This window comes from Colletotrichum phormii (assembly GCF_030913505.1).
Source record: "Colletotrichum phormii strain CBS 102054 chromosome Unknown BDP81scaffold_6, whole genome shotgun sequence".
Classification (NCBI taxonomy): domain Eukaryota; kingdom Fungi; phylum Ascomycota; class Sordariomycetes; order Glomerellales; family Glomerellaceae; genus Colletotrichum; species Colletotrichum phormii.
The window spans coordinates 774,390-790,647 of NW_026851448.1; the positions used below are offsets into that span (position 1 = coordinate 774,390).

The 16,258-nt window shown below is 53.7% G+C and overlaps 6 protein-coding genes across 6 annotated transcripts; 1 reads left to right on the forward strand and 5 right to left on the reverse strand.

The window, feature by feature from the left end:
* Positions 1–1,830: 1,830 nt before the first annotated feature.
* On the reverse strand, positions 1,831–3,183 carry BDP81DRAFT_422732 (mitochondrial glycoprotein). Its single transcript, XM_060590023.1, has 2 exons — positions 2,772–3,183; positions 1,831–2,701 (listed from the first exon to the last, which is right to left on the reverse strand). Exons 1-2 carry the CDS (start codon positions 3,122–3,124, stop codon positions 2,140–2,142), a joined length of 915 nt encoding a protein of 304 aa, XP_060447426.1. The 5' UTR covers positions 3,125–3,183; the 3' UTR covers positions 1,831–2,139.
* Positions 3,184–3,761: 578 nt separating this feature from the next.
* Positions 3,762–3,938, reverse strand: BDP81DRAFT_302970 (uncharacterized protein; the record flags this gene model as incomplete). The annotated part of the gene is made up of 1 exon (XM_060583140.1): positions 3,762–3,938. A coding segment is annotated over one exon (177 nt), but the record flags the coding sequence as incomplete, so codon positions are not given.
* A 1,444-nt stretch (positions 3,939–5,382) lies between these two features.
* Positions 5,383–6,091, reverse strand: BDP81DRAFT_315010 (translation machinery-associated protein 16; the record flags this gene model as incomplete). The annotated part of the gene is made up of 4 exons (XM_060584054.1): positions 5,383–5,525; positions 5,582–5,715; positions 5,774–5,861; positions 5,920–6,091. 4 exons carry the CDS (start codon positions 6,089–6,091, stop codon positions 5,383–5,385), a joined length of 537 nt encoding a protein of 178 aa, XP_060447428.1.
* A 999-nt stretch (positions 6,092–7,090) lies between these two features.
* Positions 7,091–9,627, forward strand: BDP81DRAFT_192067 (uncharacterized protein). The gene is made up of 2 exons (XM_060582423.1): positions 7,091–7,210; positions 7,268–9,627. The coding sequence occupies exon 2, from the start codon at positions 7,309–7,311 to the stop codon at positions 9,544–9,546; it is 2,238 nt and encodes a 745-aa protein (XP_060447429.1). The 5' UTR covers positions 7,091–7,210; positions 7,268–7,308; the 3' UTR covers positions 9,547–9,627.
* A 1,257-nt stretch (positions 9,628–10,884) lies between these two features.
* Positions 10,885–12,605, reverse strand: BDP81DRAFT_314233 (IBR domain-containing protein; the record flags this gene model as incomplete). Its single annotated transcript, XM_060583979.1, has 3 exons — positions 10,885–10,955; positions 11,003–12,436; positions 12,515–12,605. 3 exons carry the CDS (start codon positions 12,603–12,605, stop codon positions 10,885–10,887), a joined length of 1,596 nt encoding a protein of 531 aa, XP_060447430.1.
* Positions 12,606–14,544: 1,939 nt separating this feature from the next.
* Positions 14,545–15,782, reverse strand: BDP81DRAFT_422743 (redoxin). Its single transcript, XM_060590024.1, has 4 exons — positions 15,332–15,782; positions 15,183–15,228; positions 14,948–15,113; positions 14,545–14,895 (listed from the first exon to the last, which is right to left on the reverse strand). The coding sequence occupies exons 1-4, from the start codon at positions 15,643–15,645 to the stop codon at positions 14,867–14,869; spliced, it is 555 nt and encodes a 184-aa protein (XP_060447431.1). The 5' UTR covers positions 15,646–15,782; the 3' UTR covers positions 14,545–14,866.
* Between the last annotated feature and the right edge of the window lie 476 nt (positions 15,783–16,258).

Below are 16,258 nucleotides of genomic sequence, written 5' to 3' on the forward strand. Positions count from 1 at the left end.
TTATATACCTGGTTCAGACCTTACAGTTGACGAGGCTATGGTCCGATTTACAGGTCGATCTCTTGAGACGACAACGATTCCAACGAAACCTATCCCAACTGGCTATAAGATCTGGATCCTTGCCCAGTCTGGCTACTGTATACGGTGGCTGTGGCACGTCCATGGAAAGGGCCCATACGCATTAGTCCCCCAGGCCCGGCCGGCTAGGCCAGCTGCTGGAAAGCTGGCTCTGTTGACACCAACGCAGCAGGTAGTAACTACGCTTATTTCACTACTTCCAGCTGCAACCTACCACGTATTTCTTGACAATCTCTTCGCCTCTGTACGTCTCTTTCATACCCTACGGAATCAAGAGGTTGGAGCTTCTGGTACCTGCCGGAAGGATAGTGGGATAGATAAGATCCTAGTTATTGAGAAAGAGACTGAAGGACGGGGTATCCCCTGGGGGGAAATACACTATATCCCGACTTTAGATGGGGAGGTAAGCTGCTAGCCCGCCCAGCCCTACCCTACCCAGCTAACTAGGAAATAGGTCAACCAATTCACCTGGAAGGATAATGCCCTCGTACTCTTCCTGTCAACTGTCTTCCAGAATGGCCAGGAAGTTATTCGCAGCCGCCGCCGCCCAGCTGGGGATACCGCTGCTAAGAAGGCTGCCCGGCAAGTCTTTGGCCCAGACGTCCGTAAGGACCTTCCAGTTCCTAGGGCAATCGATGAGTACAATCACAAGATGAATGGGGTTGATGTGAGTGACCAGATGAGGTCCTATTATCAATACAACCACCCTATTCGCCGAGGGGGCTGGCAGTCAATTGCCTGGAATTTCCTGCTAGAAGTGGTAGTTGTGAATAGCTTTTTATTATAGCTCTGGGGCAGCCCTAGGTGGCAGAAGGTAAAGACCCACTACCGCTGGTGGCAACTGCTTGTAGCATAGCTTATCTAGCAGTTTGGACCATTAGCACAAGGGCGGTAGAGGTCACGGCCTAGACAGGCTGTAGATAAAAGGAATACCTCTATCCCATGGGAACACTATACAAAGGGGTCACGGAAGGTTAATTCCCCTTGTTCTTATTGCAGTAATACAAAGGCATTAAGGGCCCGCCAGACGCTAGGTAAAATATCTAGGAATAGCGTCACACAACCGCGTAGATACACGAGGAAGGGCTGCTTAGACTGTAACGTACCCTTATGTATTCAAGGGGATTGTTGGTACCTCTGGCATACGCAGAATATATAGGCCATTTAGGTACTATAACCCTATTGGTTAACTCAATAGATTCACAACCCCTGATTGGCTCTACCCCGCCCTTGGCAAAAATGGCGTCAAGCAGCACTCGATGGGATAGAACCTTGCTATATAGTTAGTTATAAAATTTGAAAGCCTAAGCACTTAGGCATTAAGCCTGCGCTTCGCCAAACATTTTTGATCGGAGGGACTAGACTTAACTTGTAGCTACAGGGAACTTTAAGATAGTATAATGATACCCCTAGAGTGTATCTTGTAAACTTAACGGCAGCCTCGCGCTTATGGTCGATCGCCACCGTCTAAGACGGAAGGAAACGGGTGTTCTATGTTCCGTCTCGTCCGTAACGAGGAGCGATGACCTCCAGTTCAGGTTGTCAAAACCATCATGACAAAGTCGGCATGCGCTCCATCTAGAAGATACCAGTGAGAGCCAGATTAGTAGTTGAGTCGGTGACGATCAGCAAATACCTGGTGTTGTATGTTTTTTGTTTTCCTGTCTTCTTTCTTTTCGACCGGCCAAGGTAGAGTCCATGTTGATGTTCATCTCCCACCTGGTTAAAATGAACCTTGATGACATAGCCCGTCAACAAGTAAGTATCGAATGATGCTTGGAGAAGGACAGTGGGGCCAATGCGGTCAATGTGTGCAGGGAAATTTTGTGATATTACAGTTTCTTATGTGGGCAACCGGCATGCCAGCCAGGCCATGGGTTTGATATAGTACATCGTAGAGTGGAAAATAGCTATAAGAACAAGCCAAGAAGGTCCTTTTCCAGGGGTGGTTTTTTCGTATCATCTTACACTTTGCACGCGCGCCGCGCCATCATACATCATTGAGTCTTCTTCCCAACATATTTTTTCCCTTCCAAACAAAAACCATCATTCACCTTGAATTTAGGCGTTGACGAAGCCCTTGACGTTGTTCAACCACCGGACGTACTCGCGCTGCTCCTTGACGTCAATGTAGTCGGGCGCAAAGACGGCCAGGGCCTGGGTGATGCCGCGCTCCTCGAGGTAGCGCTCCATCAGGATCTGCAGGTCCTCGTCGAGGCTGCCAAAGGGGGGGCCGGGGTAGATGTCGCTGCGGGCGTGGGCGACCTCGGCGTTGGAGGCGTGGGCGAGCTTGCCGTCCTCGTAGTAGAACATGTTGTCGACGACGATGGCGCCGTCCTGGGCGGTAGCGTCGATGTTGAGGGCGCCGGGGGTCTTGCCGGGCTTCTCGACGACGATGCTCAGGCGGCAAGGGGGAGCGGCCTCGTCAATGTCGCCCTCCTCCTCCTCCTCGAGCTGCTCCTCGGCGTTGGCGGAGCGGGCGCCGCCGGAGGACTGGACGCCGGACTGCTTGTTGGGGTTCTGGACGTCGGACTCGAACTCCTCGTCCTCGAGGGCGCGGTCCTGGTCGTACATCTCGGGGTCGTAGTTGGCGAGGTCGGCGATGGAGAAAGTGATTGTGATCCTGAGGTTTTTTTGTTAGTTTCCCATTTCGCAATGTTGGCTGCTAGACGCTGCTGGGCTGCAGAACTCACTTCTCCTCGCCAAACTTGCGGGTAAGCTTGACCTCCTCCTTGCCAGGGGTGTCGTGTAGCTCAAAGGGGCTGTTGTCGATGAAGTCCTTGACGCTCGCGGGCAGCTGCTCGTTCTGCTTCACCTCCTCCTCGAACTGGAGCTCGCTCTCGAGCTTGGCGACGAGCTCGGAGTCGGTCTCGCCGGCGGCAGATTTTCTGAAGGCGGAGCTGGAGAAGGCTGATGCGCGCTGGGTCTGGACGGCGGCGCTCCATGATGAGGCCTTGATGAAGGCACTGGGGCGCGCGGTCTGTCTGAGGGAAAGGCGAGTGAAAGCTCTGGGCGCGGAGCGCGCGACGGATCTGATGGAAAGCATGATGGGCGGTGACTGGAGGTATTGTGTTGAGCGGTGGTGATGGTTGAGGCAAGGAGAGGTGCAAAAGCTTGTTGGAAGAGAGTGGAGGTGGATTGGCTGGATCTGCCAGGTCGCAAAAAAGCTTTGGAGAGCTCCCAAAATTTTTGACATCAGATCACACATCGGCGAAACCTTTGGCCGGGTTACGCCGGCGCTAGGTGGAACGGGACCGCCAGGGACTTGACGGCAGGGTCCATTCTGCAAACACTTCTCGAATTCAGGCACCAGACCATAACTCCACTGCATCTGGAATCGATCCACAGAAGCACCTTGAATTCGAGGTTATCGATACGATGTCTGAGCTAAGCTTCAATAGGTAGCAACAGGATCCAGACCTCTCGACACTCACACTTCGCTCTATGAAGCCGTGGGCGTGTGTCCCAGAAACCGTGCTTCGTAGACTGTAACAAACAACAACAGTTTTCAAGACAATGTTAGGAAATAATCCTAGCTGACCCGCAACTAGCTTGCCCTGAAATGGCTCTATAATTGACTCTTTTCTCATCCAGCCTACACCACTTTTTCCTTTCCTTTTCCTTCTCTAGTGAAGACTGATGTGCCGTGACACTGGTTGTGGCCGAGGGATGCGACGGACTCTCTCTTTACACTTCCAGCAGTGATTTCGGGTACAGCTACGGTCGCTACCTATGCCGGCATCACAGCTTCCAAAGACGCCGTTCTTCTTGGCCAGGAAGCAGGGCCTCTCAGATATGAGGACCGTATCTTGGTGACTGCACACATTGCAGACGCGGAGGTGTGTGATGTATTTGCACATGGTTTGCTAGATGTCTATATAAGCATGTCTCCAAGTGCCTCAGATGCTCAAACACGGCTTACATTGCAGAGATGTGGAATCTGAAGACGGCCGAGTTATCGAAAGTATGGAGAATGGTAGGCACAGCTAGGAAGATTGGCGAGATAGTTGGCCAGTCTAGATTGTAGAAATTATCCGCTGATACATGACAATGACAGTAGATCTGATGCCCGAAGACCCGGAGATCTGGCTGAATGATATACCATTAGAGATGACCCTATGATCCTGCGTGACGGGAATACTCCCCGAGATCCAGCGCATCAAGACCTCAGCCGCCATCGTTGTACCAACAGCATGATGCCATTCTCATGTTAAGCGCCCACCAGCATCACGATCCTCTGTCCTGCGACATTCTCAGACGCTGTTCTGTTCACAGCATCTCGCCATTTGTGGGAAGAGACTTGGATCGAGTAGAGTAGATAGGACCATTCGCGACCACAAGACTTCCAGTCGTGTAACCGTCGAAAGCCTCGCAAGACGAGTAGACCGGCAGTGTAATGTAGCACTTGGAACTCGAGGGAAAAGCTGGGTTTAAGTATGAAGCAGAATAACGATTCGTTGACAATGTGGTCCCAGTGGCCTGGTCCACGAGGCTTGGGGCAGATGGGATGCATGATCTGGACTTGCTTGGCCGGTCTGGGCACGGGCAGACGACACTGTGGAAAGGATGTATGGAGCTGTATGGTCAGGACGTTTCGGTTCCCGGCATCATCGTGACTACCGGCGTGCAACATGGAAGCGCGATGGCTGGGCGATCTGGGACAAAGAGGATCATATTATGCTAGGCTGCAAGGTTTCTTAGGAAGCGTTTGCCGAGCCTCACCCAAAGTTTCAGAAGTAACTGTTTGTTTCATGCAAAACCGCCACGTTGGCTCTTTATATGACGCTGCTTCGGTCTCTGCCGCCCGCCTTTTAATTCTCCCTCCCTCGAAGGGCCATCGGTGCAGCGCGCGGCTTCCCATGAAGCCACATGCTCTCCACGTTTGGCCCCCTTGCCGAAACCCCCTTTTGTGCAACGAGCACAGGAGAATCATGGCTTAGACGCTAGACGAGCCAGTGATTTGACCATGCGTGGTCTGCTGTGATCCGAGCCTTGGGGCCTTTCGCACCTCAACATGCACGGTTGCTGTATGTAACCGGAGAAATTTTGGCTGTTGGCCAAACAAGAAGTCCGATACAGTGCCTGAACCTGTCTGAGACATTTCCCGCGAAAAGCCCGCCCCTTCCATGGTGGCACCGTACGAGGAGCCGTATACAGAAACTGGAGCCGACGATTGATCCTCCATCCTTTGTCCCAGTGAAATCGGTTATGCTGCTTCGATTCGAGGCCCGACTTGCTGGTGGCCTCGTGGTTTTCCCCCAAACGCCGAAAGAACGCCATGGTCATGTTGCAAGATGCCAGAAACTAAACCCTGGGAGGGAAGCTGGAGGTTCTGACGTTTCCGTCGCTCGTGATCTTGACCCAGGCGACGGAGGTGAGGTAAGCCCATGAGCCCTCCCAGCGGTCGAGGAGGGTGACGTTGGACGAATTTGTGAGGTCAGGGAGGTCTACAAAGATGTTAGCATGTCGTGGAAGAAAGGTACTGTGATGAATGACGACTAACAGAACCCGATCTTGTACTCTTCCTCCAGGTTGGAGATTTTCAGCTTGAGCAAGTCTTCCTTAGCATTTGCAGGGCGGCCGGCACGGCGGGTCTTCTTGACCTCGGCGTACTCCTCATCGTACTGGTGCACAAATCTGCTAATGTGTCAGTGTTTGCTCAACGTATGTGGGCTGTTCGGCTGCTGAGACGTACTTGCTGATGAGCTCCTGAACGGCGGCCAAGTCGAGGGGTTCAGATCCCTTCTCCTGGATAGCCTTTTGGAAGTAGGAGGCACGGTCAACTAGGGGCACTCGGTCAGTTCTTGTGAGTCTGGTTATTCTTGAACTTGGTAGTCTTACTCATGGGCTGCTCCTTCTTGTTCTTTGAAGCATGGAGCTTTCCCAGCCTTTGGTCTCTGATGGAGGCCTTGTGAAGACGCTTGGAATCTCTTGAAAACTCATGCAGGGCCAGGTCATGACCGTTGCGCTTCTTCGCAATGTGCTTGCGAGCCTTTTCTAATGTTGAGGGCATCTTGGCGGTGTGGGAGCGACAGAGCGAATGAGACAAAATCAAGCCTCAATGAGATTGATACCTGAGATCGAAGATGCTCAAGAGTGAACGAGACGCAGAATGAGATTTGCGATGGCGCTGGTCTGTGAAAGTCGGTCTGTGCCCCACCCGATGAAAATCCCATCCATCTCTGCAGTGCGTTTGTACCTTCGTACCTGTGCACAGACCTTGGATGGAATAAAAAGAAGACGTCTCCACTTAACCGAAGAAGGGTCCAATGGTCGTCAGCCAAATCCGGACAGAGTGACGTTGCTCTGGATATCCTAGTATCAGCACGCTAATCCTCTTTGGGCATTCGCTCGGCCTGGTCCCTGCGTTAATTAAGGAAAAAAAAAAAAGACAGAGAAAGAAAGAGAGAAAAAAGAGTCGCGATATGAGCCTGACGCGGTGCGGTGTGTCCACCCGCGTTCCAATATAGCAGGCCCAGGTCCCCCCGGGCGATTCCACCGTCCCTTTCCCGTGCAGGAAGCCGTGATTCACTCCACCTGCACACTTTCGCTCCTCCGACCTCAGCATCGTGGTGAATTTCTGTCGACCTCGCCTTTCCCCTTCTTCCAGTCTCCAACCTGTCGTCGCGTTTACTCCGAACAAGTGGCATTTCCGGAATCGTCAAAGTAGCGCCCGTGTGCTTTGTTTACATTTGCCCCCGGATCACCTGACTTGGCGTTCCGACCTTCAATCCTTACGCGAACTTCTTCCCTACGCGTCATTCTCTCTCAACGAATGGACTGAGTATTGATTTCCCATTGTCGACTCCGGCTTCTGGCCTGTGAATCGGATCGGAGAGAGACCTAGGCAACCCTCAGGAAATCCAGACTTGCCAACTTTTGAGGACCTGCGAACCCTTCTTGCGATCAACAATGGGCGTCTCAGGTACCTTTTCTCCCTTGCTTCGGATCTGGCGAACGTCCTTGCTCACCGTACCCCCCTAGGTCTTCTTCCGTTGCTCAAGTCCATCCACAAGCCAACCGAGTTGAAGAAGTTCGCCGGTGAGACGCTCGGCGTCGACGCCTACGGATGGCTTCACAGAGGAGCCATTGCCTGCGCTGTTGACCTGGCCAAGGGCAACCCCACCCGCAAGTAAGTGGCCCTAGCTATGCGCTGTGCATTGGCGCTTTCTAAGCTACGCATCCGTAGGTTTGTATGCCTAACACTGCATCAGATATGTCGACTTCGCCATGCACCGGGTGAGGATGCTCAAGCATTTCGGCGTCACACCATACATGGTCTTTGATGGCGACTTCCTTCCCAGCAAAGCCGCCACCGAGGGATCCCGCGCTAAACGCCGTGAAGAGAGCAAGAAGGCTGCCATGGAGCTCCTCAGAGCCGGAAAGTCGTCACAAGCAGCCCTCGAGTTTCAGAAGGCCATTGATGTCACACCAGAAATGGCTCGCAACCTCATTGACGAATTGAAGAAGATGAACATTTCGTACGTCGTTGCACCGTACGAGGCTGATTCTCAGCTCGTTTACCTCGAACGCCAAGGCCTCATCAACGGCATTCTGTCGGAGGACTCCGATCTCTTGGTTTTTGGTTGCAAGCGGCTCCTCACGAAACTCGACCAGTACGGCAATTGCATCGAGATCAACCGGAGGGATTTCTGTGCGGTTCGGGAGGTTTCTCTTACGGGGTGGACAGATGACGACTTCCGCCGCATGGCTATTCTCAGCGGGTGCGACTATCTTGAGGGCATCAACAACATGGGTCTCAAGACGGCGTACCGGATGATTCGCAAGTACAAGACTGTTGATCGACTGGTCCGGATGATCCAGTTCGAGGGAAAGCACCGTGTATCAGAGAATTACATGTCTCGGTTTGCTCAGGCGGAGCTCACATTCATTTACCAAAGAGTCTACTGTCCGACAACGAAGCGGCTGGTGTGTTTGACAGAACCTGAGGAAGGCAAGGGTGTGGAGGATATGCCGTTCATTGGCGGCTACGTCGAGCCGGCCATGGCTACGGCAATTGCACTCGGAGACGTCAACCCTATCACCAAGGAGACCATCATTCCCGCGCCCATGCCTGGCTCCAAGACCGATACGAAGAGAAGACATTCCCAGTCCGCCGAGGCCCTCGCGGCTGCCTCTTCATCGTCGACCCGCACGCGACAACCGACTAAGCCGATTGATTCGTACTTCAAAGGACACCAGCGTATTCCGATGGGTGAAATGGACCGCAATTGTTTCTCTGTCGATCCAGAGAGAGTTGCCGCTCTTACTCACAACGGCCTTGTTCCCAGAGTCTTCCCCCTCCCTAGGCCATATGTCGGCAACACTTCATCATCACAGCCAGCCGTCAGCTCTCGCCCCACACGAACCGCCCGTTCAAATACCTCCCCTCGCCTCTTACGACGACGGACCGAGCCCATCCAGGACTTACTGCAACAAAATGCTCCTAGCAGCTCTGACGGAACCCGTCGTATCACCGTTGGTGATGCGACAAATACCCTGGTCGATATTGATGCGCTAATGAAAGGCGGTTCCCAACGGCCTCCCAAGAAGGTCCGTCTCTGTGCAGACACGGACATCACCGAAACGAAAACTGAGGAATCCCAAAAGAGCAAGTTCTTCTCAAAGAATGGAAGCTCGAACAGCAAGAGCAAGGACAGTTTCCTGTTCTCAGACGACTCCATCGACGAGGCACTGCTCAATCTCCCCGACATTGACGGATGGCATGCCCCGAAGCCGAAGTCAATATCGGTCTATGAAGAGAGTCAGAACACGAATACGGGAACGGAGGCAACTGCCGGCACGGACAGCCAGTTCAGCAAGGACGGGGAGATATCAGCTACGCCGCAGACTGATCTGTCCGAAGTAGATGACGTCGAGCCGACCAAGCCTGTCTCGTCACTCCCAGAGAAGAACATGAGACGGACGTCACTACAGCGATTTGCCTTCAGTTCTCAGCCCAGCCCTGCCGCCTCAAGCCAGCCTGACACGCCGAGCACCATTGCCTCTCAGCAATCATCGACTTTCACGCCCTCGACCGCTGCCCCCTCCACTGCGGCATCCTCAATCACCTTTTCGGCTAGCTCAATCGCAGCCGGTCCGTCCAAGACCACTCCGCTTCTCACTCCGCTGCAGCGGATGGGAGCCCGTGCCCTCCAGCGCAAAAACCCGCCTGCCCGGCGGCCCCTGTCTCCAACTAAGAGCACGATACAGCGGAGCCCCAAGCGCAGTCCCCGGAAGAGCCGGCTACTCAAGTCGTTCCCCGTCAACCCGTCGTTTGTGCCTCTGCCCAAGGTCGACCTGGCCGAGGTCGAGGCTCTGAACGCGCCGTGCGGAAGCGAAGACCAGATCATCCCCGATAGCGACGGCGAGATTGATGACGATGTCTTTGCCCAAGACCTTGGCCAGAAGGACGACAGCGACTCCATGCCCAAGGCACTGAACCTTTCTCGGTTTGTATACAACTGAAGCAATTATTAACCACATGTCGATGCGATACCCACAAACGTTGCGTCATTATTTTGTTCTATCCACTTTGGAAGCAGGCGTTACGAGACACGCATCATTGAGGCGCAAGGAGCGCGACCTCCACAGGGCAGAGATAGCTCTATTCTCTTGAGCACCCGACCATGTTATCCCTCCCTCCTGATTCACAGCGAGGGCGGTATGTGCGAGTGGTGATTCAAGACAAGGTCACCGAGGCGTACGGGCAGGAAAGCATACATCATGCGTTATCAATTGGCATGATAGGGGTTTTCAAGGGACCAGAGAACATGAGAAGCATGCCAAGGCAAATCAAGAGCAATGGGATAGCCAGGGTTTCTTGTATGCATTATAATCACAGGAGACGACGGGGTTTTTAGTTAGTGATGATGGGAATATATCATGGCCGGAAGACCTTTTTTGATGAAACACGTATTCTACTATGCGTGACCAGCTTGCAGGACTGTTGTTCAAGTTTCGAACTACAACGACTTGCCCCTATGGGGGTTGGACTGAGTGTGTATCCGTATATTGAGTGACTTGAATAAACATGCAATCTCGGCCCGGACCGGGAGCCATCCAGCCCCCAATCCCACCTTGAACCAAGAGCACATGCAGGGTAGGTCGGTCAAGTGATGCGGCCCATTTCGCTGTGAGCGCTCACAAACCACTTTGCAGTGCCGTTTCGAGGAAGAAGGATAGGACGGGTTGCAAGATTTCACGAATTTCCACAGGTCTCACTGGAAAACACAGAATCCGCGATGAAAAGGGGACCAGGACATAACTTTGCCCAACGAGAATAAGTAAAATAGTGGCGTGATGCATGAACCCTAGCCCGCCGTGCCTGGGACACTGGGGGGCATGTAACCTGAAGACCTATACCGTACACAATGCTCATGATGCGCAGCAGTCATCCCTTGCCTTCCCTTTAAGATGAAAGAGAGAGAAGGAAAAAAGGCCCACCTCTGTCAAGATGGGAACACTCAAGTGATGACCATGATGGCAGCAGCCAATCCTCCCCATGTTTGTTTCTGTTTCTGCGTCTAATGCCTTCCTCTTCCAAGTTTCCGTCTCAAAACCCACGCCACAAATCTTTCGCGTGGCTCTCCTCGTCCGAGTCCATGCTTCTGTATACATCCATACCAAGCACAAAAAGCGATTCGCGAGACTCACAAATCATGCGAATCATCTTCCTTCTGTGCCTTGATAGCCACCGCGTTGTCTCATCCCTAGTAGAAAACCGGGTGGCAGGTTCAGTAGTCTGTCGCTACCTTCATCGAAATCGCGTCTCACCGGGGCCACGGGGCCCGCATCATTCATGATCTACTGACGACGACTGCTTGTAGCCCCGGCTGGCGAAGGTCCGTGAAGATCTACATTAAAGGTCCAACGTCCTAATATGGTCAGCGATTATTCGATCTGGTTCATATTGCTAACATACCATTGGCCAGGTTGTCTGCAGTGTCTTCAAGCAAGATGATCCGTCGCTTCTTGCAGTACGACGTCTTGTCCATTATGTCGACCTTTAACTTCTTGTCACAAAGCTCCTGGACGGGCTTCTCAAACATCTCTGACAAGGCCTCGACGGCCATCTCGAGATCCTTTTGGTTATCTTCGAAGATCTCGGTCAAGTTGTTGCGCGCCAGATAAAATGCGAAGGCGTAGGTCCACTTAAGAGTCTGCCGGCAAGTTTGCAGCGTTTGTGAGGCCTGGTTTAGGTACTGAACCTCAATCCAAGACATGCCTGAGGCTGTCTGAAGCTGCACCATCTTCTTCTCCGTCTTATGGTAGATGTCCTTGTCGAGCTTGGCAGACTGTTCGTGGTTGGCATATCGGTTGTAGTAATGCAGGTAGCGCTCTAGCGATATGCGGGACTTAGCCTGGGCATCACGCGCATCTGTACCACTCTTTTCCTCGAAGCGATTGCAGTTGTACCAGCTCGTGCCGTGCTCCGACCACAAGCCCATGCACATCCAGCAGAACTCGTGCTTGCACTTTCGGCATGTCATGTGGTTGCAGCCGCCGTTCTTCTCGATTGTCGAGTTGCACTTGGGGCACTCCTTGGTATTAGCCGATATCCAGTTAGCAGTCTCCGAATCGTCTGCACACTTCTTCAACCATCGCTTGACAAGCTCACAGGGAGCAGGCTGGTGATCAGTTAAAATGCAGCCAAAGCAGAAGCGATGGCCGCAGCCGCATGCTACTGTGGGAACAATTCTGTCCAAGTCCTTCTTCTTAATGGCGCATTCCACGGCGTTGGGGCAGTCTGGTGCAGGGCACCACTTCAAGATTTCCTTGTCCTCCACGTACGTCCGGTTAAGCAGCTCATGGTATCGGGAGTTGAGATCGGATGCAACGAGCAGATCCAAGGACTTTGAATCGATGATGCGGCCGCAGCCCTCGGCCGGACACTGGATGCGAGCCGCCTCACCTTCTTCGCGAATCTTTTGAGTCAGGTATTGGCGGTAGCAGTCCACGCAGTATCGGTGGCCGCATTTGAGAGAGAAGGTCTGGAGGCCCTCCTCATCTTCGCAGCAGATGTCGCACATGAAGCCCGGAATGGCTTCAAGCTTGGGCGGGCCGGCCACATTCGAGCCAAGGCCGGCAGCCTCCAAGACCTTGTTGGGAGCGTCCATGTAGTCCTCGATCAAACGTTCTTTGTTCCACCTAAAGTGCCGCAACAATATCGCAACGTCTTCCTTGCGGATGTTCAGGATCATGTTGACCTCGTCGATCATGTCATCCTGTTGACGTTGGATATCCTTTGGTTCGTAGACCTTGAATGAGATGTCGTAGGCCACTTTCTTTCGGCTGTCGGAGTCCTTGATCATGCCCAGGTCCTCGGGCTCGTCTTCGAAGTCATCTTCATCGAAATCTGTGGAGGAATTAGAGACGTCAGTCGGTGGCTTTGAGGCCGGGGAGTCTCGAGGTGGGTTGAGGTGTGTATACATACCATCAGGGCCAGACATGTCCTCGCCGCTGTCATCCTGCATGATCTCGTCGTCGCTCGAGGGAGCCGACATGAAGTCCTCCTCTGAATCCATGCCGTTGCTCGCGGTGGTGACGGGGGTTGGGGGAGCGTCCTGTCCGGCAGCCGAGGCGATCCTCTTCTTTGTCGCGGTGTCTTGGTTATTGGAGGATATCGTCGCCTCAGCGGCCTTTCTCTTCCGCGTAGTGGGAGGAATGGTGCCGACTGCAGATGGAGGCGAGGGAAGCGTTTCCGAGGGGGCGGAAACGGGTAGAATTATATGGGTAGGTGAGACACGGGTGACGGAGATGGAGAGCGAGGATCAGATTCAACGAGGGGAGTAAGAATGCCTGTTGGGCGCCGGTCGCGGTGTGGGAGTCACTTGATGGGTGGAGGGGTAGATTGGTAAGTTGCAGGCTGCGATGGCCCAAGGCTGAGGTAACAAACAGGCACGAAGACCGGGAAGAGCTGGGCAAGTTGTACAAATGCGCAGTCTGCGATTGTTCGGAGAATCGGCGGGCTGTCGAGGTCGGGCGGGATCAGTCAGAGCGGTAGGCGGCAATAAGGACCTGGCTCGGTTGCCTGCGGTGTAGAATGCCGCAAGGTAGAGTGCGAGGGCGGTGGTCTATGGGTGATGGGTGTGGGCGTGGATATGTGAATGTGAAAGTGGGATTGGAATGCGTTGCTGGAAAGGTGAACGAGTGAGCAACTGAGCGTGTGGGATGTGGGTGGGATGAATGGGTGGATAGCGGGAGGGAGTCGGACGGTTTGGTTTGGCAGTCACAGACAGTCAGGACCAGGCAGGCAGTGACTTCCTTCCCTCCCAGCGAGTATTGGGTCCAATGACGGAACTCAGACGTCGGGTGTTGGTTGGAAGAATGCACTGGAGGGAAGAGGCCGAGTGACTTGATCAACGGCGGGCGGCATCGGCAAATCCAAAGTATCTTATCAGGCACTTAGGTAGGGCGGGGGTACATATTCCCCGCTGGGCTGGCGCGGGCTTGCACTGTGAACTACCGGTACCTAGGGTCAGGGCCAAGGGGGGTATTCTCACCTCGCTCTATCACAGTACTCCGTACAGCCTTGCAACTTGAGTATCAGTGTCACTAAACAAGCTGACTCTATCCGTTAAAGATTAGCACCATCGGCACTACGTTCCAATATGCATCTCCACTGGTCTTTGGGATATGATGGCGGAACTCGCTCCCAATGTGAGTAATGTGAGTGAGTACCTTGGGTGCTTGGGTACCTCAAAGGCTCAAGTACCTACCTCCTTAAAGGTAAGGAGTGAGGGGGAACAGGGTCACAAGGTTGCAAATGCTTCTGTTTTGCGCTTCCAGCGCTATCTTTACATCTCGTCTCCGAATACAGCCTAGCCAAAGTGATCAGGCACTGATGAAAGAGACGGGCTTCAGGCACACGACTCGATAACGCACCTCACCCTCCCCAGACACCAATACCACCGGGGAGGAGGGCAGTCCTCAAACCCCCGGGGGCCAGATGCAGCCCCGTGCCAGTGTCATTGCAATGGTCGCTGGCCAGTGACTGCGTCCGACGGCGGGCAGGTGACCCAATGGGCCTTGCGCCCTCACAATCTGGTCCTTGTCCCAGGCCAGCCCAGGACTGTCCGGAGTAGGCCACGAAGGACTCAGTAGGTATCCAGGAGTAAGAGAGAGGGTGGTCTTTGGCTTTGGGCTTGATGCATTGCATGACGGTGGACGACTCACACAGCTGCCCTGAGCGCTGGCACCCTCGAGGGTCGAGACAATCGCTGCTTGTCGCTCGATAAGCAGGTGCGGAACCTGACGGAACTGCCCCTCGCTTTCCCCTTAGTCATCCATTCTTATCGATAGCGACGTCGCATTCTCACGTCATTTGCCCCTGCATTTGTCAGGCGGGAGCGCCCGGCACCAAGTGGCTCCGATGTCGCCGGTTGTCGGGTGTCTACAAATGCCCGGCTCGGCCAGCTTTAGTTCCGGGGTTCCCTTGAGCTTCGGCATTTGTAGGCCTGACAAATGTGATAGTCTCGTCCTGGTCAATCACTTCGGGTACCTATTCGCATTGTGTATGATCCGATGGCTTTCTAAGTAGGCCAAGGTAACGTTCGAGTTCTTTGTGGGTCCCCGAGGCCGGTACACGAGACACCATTTCTTCTTGGTGCTGTCATCAGGGGTTGGGATTCGGAGACACGTTTCCTAGATTTGTCTTTGAATTCAATCTGGTATTCGCGATACACATTGCATCTTCTTTCAACTCGCATCTACCTATTCCAAGTGGCCTTCGAGGTTCTTCTTCTCGTAAATCTTCGCAACATCGCAACTCCGGGTCCACATCTTCTCAACCCAAGACCTTGTCGGCCAGGGAAACTGTATGGAATGTCAGCTAGTCCTCACAAGATGCCATGGCTTAGAATCTTACCAGCAGTGCCAATGTTATCGGGCTCGACGTGGGCCTCCTTGACCTTGCCGTTCTCGATCACGAGGGTATAGCGCTTGCTGCGGTCGTTGCCAAAGATGGCCTTGCTGTCAAAGTCGACGTCAAAGGCTCTAGTGAACTCGCCGGACGGGTCTCCCAGGAATCGGATCTTTCACAGCGTTAGCAAATAATCGTAGCCATGACGCAAGGGGACAGGGGAATTGGGTTCTCGACATACTCCAGTCTGGGCGGCAGGGTCCAGTTGGTCACCCCAGGCCTTCATGCTACTCGTTCGTCAGCATCAATTGCTTTCTATACCTCCGTGCTTCGAAGCCTCAATGCTTCAAAACCTTGGGTGCCTCGAAGGTCTCGGGGATGAAAACCTACACAAAGGGGTCGTTGACGGATACGACAAAGACGGAGCCAGCCTCCTTGAGCTTCGGGTGGTTGATGTACGAAGGGATGTGGCTCGCGGAGCACGCGGGCGAGAAGGCGGCGGGCACGCCGATGATGAGGCCGTTGGTGACCTTGCCAAACTCCTCGGCGAGGTTGACCTTGTTGCCGGGCGAGTTCTCGACGAGGTCGACCTCGGGCACGGCGTCGCCGACCTTGACGAAGGCGGCGGGCGTCGAGTGGAAGGCCCGCGCCGGCACGGCGGGGCGGGTGAGAGCGAGTCTTCTTGCGGCGAAGCGGAAAGCCATTGTGTCTGTCTGTGTATATGTATGTACGGTTTGGAAATTGAAGTTGGTGCGAGGTAAGTTTGGAAGTCAAGGTCGATGCTTAAGCTCCAAAATGGGGGACGAGGCTGGATGATATGTGTTTGTGCTGGGTTGGTAAGTAGAGCTTCTGTTTTCCCGGGGACTAGAGCTTTGGGGGGGGGGGGGCTTGGTCTTTTTCCCCAGACGCTGCCCTGGAGCTGAAAGCTTGGGAGGGCCCCCCCCCCGGGTCCCAATTGAGACATTTGCTTGGCTGAGCTCGCAAATTGCCATGACATCAGACCAACGTCCAATGGCAAACGTCCCCCCTGCGTCCCCCTGTGAGACAATCATTTTGTACCTACTCGCCTACTGTAGCACGTGTGTAGGTAGTTAAGTACGGAGTATCCGTAAGGTACTGTGTAATAATCCCAAGTTGCTAAGAGGCTAAAATCCTTCTGGCGCGGTCGCCTTGGTACGCCGTATTTGTTCACAAGCCCGGGGCGCTGCAACGCAAACTTGACTTGTCATGCACGGCACCAATAACGTCTGCATCTCATCAACCTCTGCTTACTTTTTCGTGATACTTGCTTCTTATCGCGCTGTCTCTCAAGGTCCT

Coding starts and splice junctions, on each gene's coding strand:
- BDP81DRAFT_422732 (XM_060590023.1), bottom strand. CDS start 3,124: ATGCTTTCCATCAGATCCGTCGCGCGCTCCGCGCCCAGAGCTTTCACT. Junction 2,702..2,771: donor CGCAAGTTTGGCGAGGAGAA/GTGAGTTCTGCA, acceptor AAAAAACCTCAG/GATCACAATCACTTTCTCCA.
- BDP81DRAFT_192067 (XM_060582423.1), top strand. CDS start 7,309: ATGCACCGGGTGAGGATGCTCAAGCATTTCGGCGTCACACCATACATG.
- BDP81DRAFT_422743 (XM_060590024.1), bottom strand. CDS start 15,645: ATGGCTTTCCGCTTCGCCGCAAGAAGACTCGCTCTCACCCGCCCCGCC. Junction 15,229..15,331: donor TCCGTCAACGACCCCTTTGT/GTAGGTTTTCAT, acceptor ACGAACGAGTAG/CATGAAGGCCTGGGGTGACC. Junction 14,896..14,947: donor CGATAACATTGGCACTGCTG/GTAAGATTCTAA, acceptor CATTCCATACAG/TTTCCCTGGCCGACAAGGTC.